The sequence below is a fragment of the Aegilops tauschii genome, chromosome 6, assembly GCF_002575655.3.
Source record: "Aegilops tauschii subsp. strangulata cultivar AL8/78 chromosome 6, Aet v6.0, whole genome shotgun sequence".
NCBI classification, from domain to species: Eukaryota; Viridiplantae; Streptophyta; class Magnoliopsida; order Poales; family Poaceae; genus Aegilops; species Aegilops tauschii.
The window spans coordinates 48,681,518-48,686,292 of NC_053040.3; the positions used below are offsets into that span (position 1 = coordinate 48,681,518).

General features: G+C 45.2%; 1 protein-coding gene across 1 annotated transcript; it reads left to right on the forward strand.

Annotated features, from left to right (window-relative positions):
* The first annotated feature begins 217 nt into the window (after window positions 1-217).
* On the forward strand, window positions 218-3,603 carry LOC141025796 (B3 domain-containing protein Os03g0212300-like). The gene is made up of 4 exons (XM_073501719.1): window positions 218-751; window positions 838-1,120; window positions 1,202-1,255; window positions 3,581-3,603. The coding sequence occupies exons 1-4, from the start codon at window positions 530-532 to the stop codon at window positions 3,601-3,603; spliced, it is 582 nt and encodes a 193-aa protein (XP_073357820.1). The 5' UTR covers window positions 218-529.
* The last annotated feature ends 1,172 nt before the right edge of the window (window positions 3,604-4,775 follow it).

Genomic DNA, 4,775 nt, shown 5'->3' on the forward strand with positions numbered 1-4,775 from the left:
GATGCATGTGTTAATGCATGTGTTAATGCTAGTAAGCTCCTGTTATGGGTCTCAAGCATGAATGTACCCCAAGATTTCTATTGGAACTGGACATGTGTTAATGCAATTAGGTGCTTCTTTCACCAGCTGCAAAACAATGCAATTTCATACGTTTTCACTAGCTGCAAAACATCATAAAAATACCATTAGGTACTTCCGTAAACACAAAAATAGAAACAATGCAAGACATGGCTTGTCTCTGATCCTCTGTTTTCTTTTTTCATTGGTTGCATTTTGATCCTAAATGTCAATCAATAAGTCTATTATTAGGAATCAGCAAAGTTGATTATCTATTCTACATAATTTCTAATATGATGTTTGCATTTCCTAACTGTAGCATTTTTTTTCTCAGACCAAGGCAAATGAAATCGACTAAAGAAAGAAATAGCACTTACCAATTACCACTAACCATGGCACTAATGTTTCACCTTAGATCATATGTTTGTTCTCTGATACACATGTGGGAAACCTTCTAAACAACAACCTATTAATGGTAGTTGTTCTTTGTATTGTGGAATACATCGCATGTTTTATAAATTGGGTCAGATGTATAATTAGTCGATGTATAATCCTTGTACTAATTGGTCTCTTCTGCTGCTTATCAGAGATGGGGGGAAGCAGCCACCGCCGCTCTGCCTCACCGGAGTACGAGTTGGATGCTTTCGAGTTCTTCAGTATCATACTTGGGACTTCAGTATCAGCCACGAGGCAGGTATATAAAACGAGAGATCTCCCCTTCACCCATCTCATTATGATAACTCTGTTGTTTGCTACATCACTCCTTGTCCCAAATTGCAGAGGCTGCCTGACACTTTTATGAACATGCTGGGTGAAGATCCGCCACATAATGTGAAGCTCCGACAGGCCGGCAGCGGGGTTCGCAGGCTGTGGGACGTGGAGTTGGTGATCGAGGAGGGCCACATGTACCTGTGCCGTGGCTGGGAGAAGTTCTACAGTGCCTACGACCTACGGACCGGGTACTTTCTTCTCTTCAGGTACGACGATGACGCCACAATGCTCATCGTGAAGGTTTTCAACACGACTATGTGTCGCATGCGCTACACTGACGACGAAGATGCCAGTGCGTTCCGCCTCTTCTTATTCCTCTACATTTGGCTTTGTCTCACATCGATTGTTAACGGCCATTGTTGCATTTGGACAGGCAATGGGAGCAGCAGCAGCGACACTGGCTACAGCCAAAGCAGCAGCAATTATGGTTGTAGCAAAAGCAACAGCGATTCTGGCTTTAGCGAAAGCAGCAGCGATTCTGGCAGCAGCAAAGACAGCAAGAAGGATGATCCGGACTGGAGTGGGCGAGAAGAGGAGCAGAGTGGGCCGCTGCAGGATGACGATGGGCATCAGGCTGAGGATGACCTAGCGCTGGTGGTGGCTGACCAAGGGCAAGAGATGGTGGTGGCTGACCATGGGCAAGAGATGGTGGTGGCTGACCATGGGCAAGAGATGGTGGTGGCTGACCATGGGCAAGAGATGGTGGTGGCTGAGGATGACCTAGCGATGGTCGTGCCCGTCCTGCCTGAAGGTGGCCTCGCGATGGTGGTGGTGCCTGACAATGACCACGCACCGGTGGTGGCGCCAGCGATCCCACAGCTGGGCGACATGACCACGCCAATTGTGGTAGAAGACTACATCCCACAGCTGCCTCCACCGCCTCGCCGCTCTTGGCGCATCAGGCTGAGGAAGGAGAAGGAGAAGAACAATGAGAACTGAACTATGTCAGGTATGTCAGATCTCCAAAATGATATATATATATATACTTAGTTACCTATGTTATCTCTAATATGCTTAGTTTCCTATAGGTTAGCTCCAAAATTACTTATGTTAGCACAAAATGATCAAGTTTACATAATAAGCTTATAGTCTTCTTCTTATTCTTCTTCTTTTCCAAAATGACATAGGTTAGCTTCATTTTACCTAAGTTGGCTCTAATATGCTAACTTAGAGCTTATATGCTTAGTTTCCTATAGGTTAGCTCCAAAATAACTTATGTTAGCACAAAATGATCAAGTTTACATAATAAGCTTATAGTCTTCTTCTTATTCTTCTTCTTTTCCAAAATGACATAGGTTAGCTTCATTTTACCTAAGTTGGCTCTAATATGCTAGCTTAGAGCTTATATGCTTAGTTTCCTATAGGTTAGCTCCAAAATAACTTATGTTAGCACAAAATGATCAAGTTTACATAATAAGCTTATAGTCTTCTTCTTATTCTTCTTATTCTTCTTCTTTTCCAAAATGACATAGGTTAGCTTCATTTTACCTAAGTTGGCTCTAATATGCTAACTTAGAGAGCTTATATGCTTAGTTTCCTATAGGTTAGCTCCAAAATTACTTATGTTAGCACAAAATGATCAAGTTTACATAATAAGCTTATAGTCTGCTTCTTATTCTTCTTCTTATTCTTCTTCTAGTATTCTTCTAGTGTTCTTCTTCTTCTAGTATTCTTCTAGTCTTCTTCTTCTTCTTCTCTTCTTCTTCTTCTTCTTCTTCTTCTTCTTCTTCTTCTTCTTCTAACTTCTTGTTTATCATTTTGCAGATTTGATTTAATTCATGGAAGCTTGCATGGATGGAGTGCTTCTTTTCCATTTGTGTTTTTATTTTGTATCAATGTGAAACTTTTGTGAATTGATGGATAACGGTGTTGGATGAACAATGTGAAACTTTTGTAATATGTAACGATGCAACTATGTGTTGGCTATGTATGTATATATGATGAAACTTGTGTGTTAGATATGATTGTTATATGGATGCTTGTTGTATATATATGTGTTGGATATCTCATATGTGAAATAGTGACCTGAGATTAAGAAAATACGAAAAAAGAAATTAAAAAATTGTTACTAATGGCGCACTTCCATGTGGTGCGCCATTAGTATGCCCAAGGATACTAATGGCGCATCACCATACGGTGCGCCATTAGTATGTCTAGGCACATGGGTAAATATGGCCCCCTGGGAGGCTTACTAATGGCGCACTGTGGCCTATACTAATGGCGCACTGCCTGGTGCGCCATTAGTATACCAGATACTAATGGCGCACTACTGGTGTGCCATTAGTAAAAAATACTAGTGGCGTGGTGCTAGTGGCGCACCAGTAGTGCGCCATTAGTAGGCAAAACTGGTGCGCCACTAGTAAGCCTTTTTCTAGTAGTGGCCGCCTCCGCCATCTACCTCCTTGACGAGGAAACCGAGATGGCGCCGTGTCCCGTCGAGCAGAAGGCGTCCCCGGCAACGTGATGGATGACGTCATGCCGCTTGTCATCGCCAGGGTTGAGAAAACCATTGGTGGATGACGCTTCAGCGTTGTGGATCAAGATAAGCAAGTCAGCGCGAGAGGTTGCAACTCAACGCACAACATGATCGGTGGTGCGCCGCGAGCAAGATAAGCAAGATAGGCATATCAGCGCCGATAGTCTGCCGTTCACCGCACAACGGGACCGATAGACCGCCGCAGAGAGAGAGGCGCGGCGAGCCGCACAAGAGCGATTTCATCGGCGTTTGCCTACTGTCGATGGGGCGTTGCAGCTGGGTACACGGCCCATCAGTAGCCCCATTTCTTGCCGGGAGTGGGAAGAGGCCGTGTGCGCCATACTAGCACCAGCGGCCGGCTGCGTCGTGCTTGCACTGGACGCCGGCCACCCCGTTCACATGGGTCGCATTGTTCGCCTTGTCTGCAGCCCGCTCGATCCCAGTGTGCTGGTAGCTAGCCTCGAGCGCCTCCTTGGCCCAGGTGTCCACATAGGCGCAGTAGAGAAACATGGCCATCGCATCCTTTAGTTGGTCATCTCCGATGAAATAGCCAATTTGGATCTCGAGATCGCGCTCCAGATGCACCGAGAGCGTGTCAACCGCTTGGACGAACGCCTACACGAGTTCAGGTAGAAACAAAAGCTACTGTAGGCAGGGGTGGTGGTCATGGACGCGTTTTCTTCTGTTGAGTCATTTCGACCTTGATCGCTATGTATTCCCAACGATCATAATATTGCTCTGTTTATTGCTTTACTTCAATGTGTGTACTCTATTTTCGTTCTTATATATTGTTATGTTTCAGTGTGTATGTTTTCCATTGTGTACATGTGGATGGTGAACAACTAGTTAGAAATTAGTACGAAAACAAATAAAATAAGAAATTCATAATATATAATAATTGTTCAGTAGTTCATCACATATAGATATAAATATGATATTATCACATATACGTGATGATATACTTAACTACTACATACAATGCATAAAATCGAAACTAACAATCCCTTCATAGGGGGCCAGTATTCTGGCAGCCCCTAGCTAGCTGCTCCCTCGCGCGCAGCGGCTTCCCAAGCAGAGGAAGTTCTCCGCTTCCTCTGCCTCGCAACGATTGACGTGCCGATCTGGCTCTTGTTGACGGACACGCGCGACGATCTTGCCATTTTTTGGGAGCCTATGGGAGCTCCTCGTCGGTAGCACGCTCGAGCTTATCAGCCCACCTCCATGCAACGATGAGGCTCCTAGCGCCTTTGGCCTTCCTGGTGAAGTACTGGCCGTCTTCGTACATCTCGTGCGCACATCAACGCGCCTGCTACCAAAGCTCCAGCTCCTTCTTGAATGCCACTTGCCTATCTTTCTCAGCTGACGGCAGCGCTTTGCAAAGAGAAAGATTATACTGGCCCCAAAATCACTCCAAAGTTGGGGGCTCCGGCGCAACCTCGTCTGGTGGCGCGTAGGGATCCTCCTCATCGCT

Bases quoted from the DNA above. Each gene is read 5' to 3' on its own strand.
- LOC141025796 (XM_073501719.1), top strand. From the start codon at position 530: ATGGTAGTTGTTCTTTGTATTGTGGAATACATCGCATGTTTTATAAAT. The intron at 1,121-1,201 runs GTGCGTTCCGCC...GCATTTGGACAG, and splicing joins CACTGACGACGAAGATGCCA to GCAATGGGAGCAGCAGCAGC. The intron at 1,256-3,580 runs GTTGTAGCAAAA...GGGGCGTTGCAG, and splicing joins CCAAAGCAGCAGCAATTATG to CTGGGTACACGGCCCATCAG.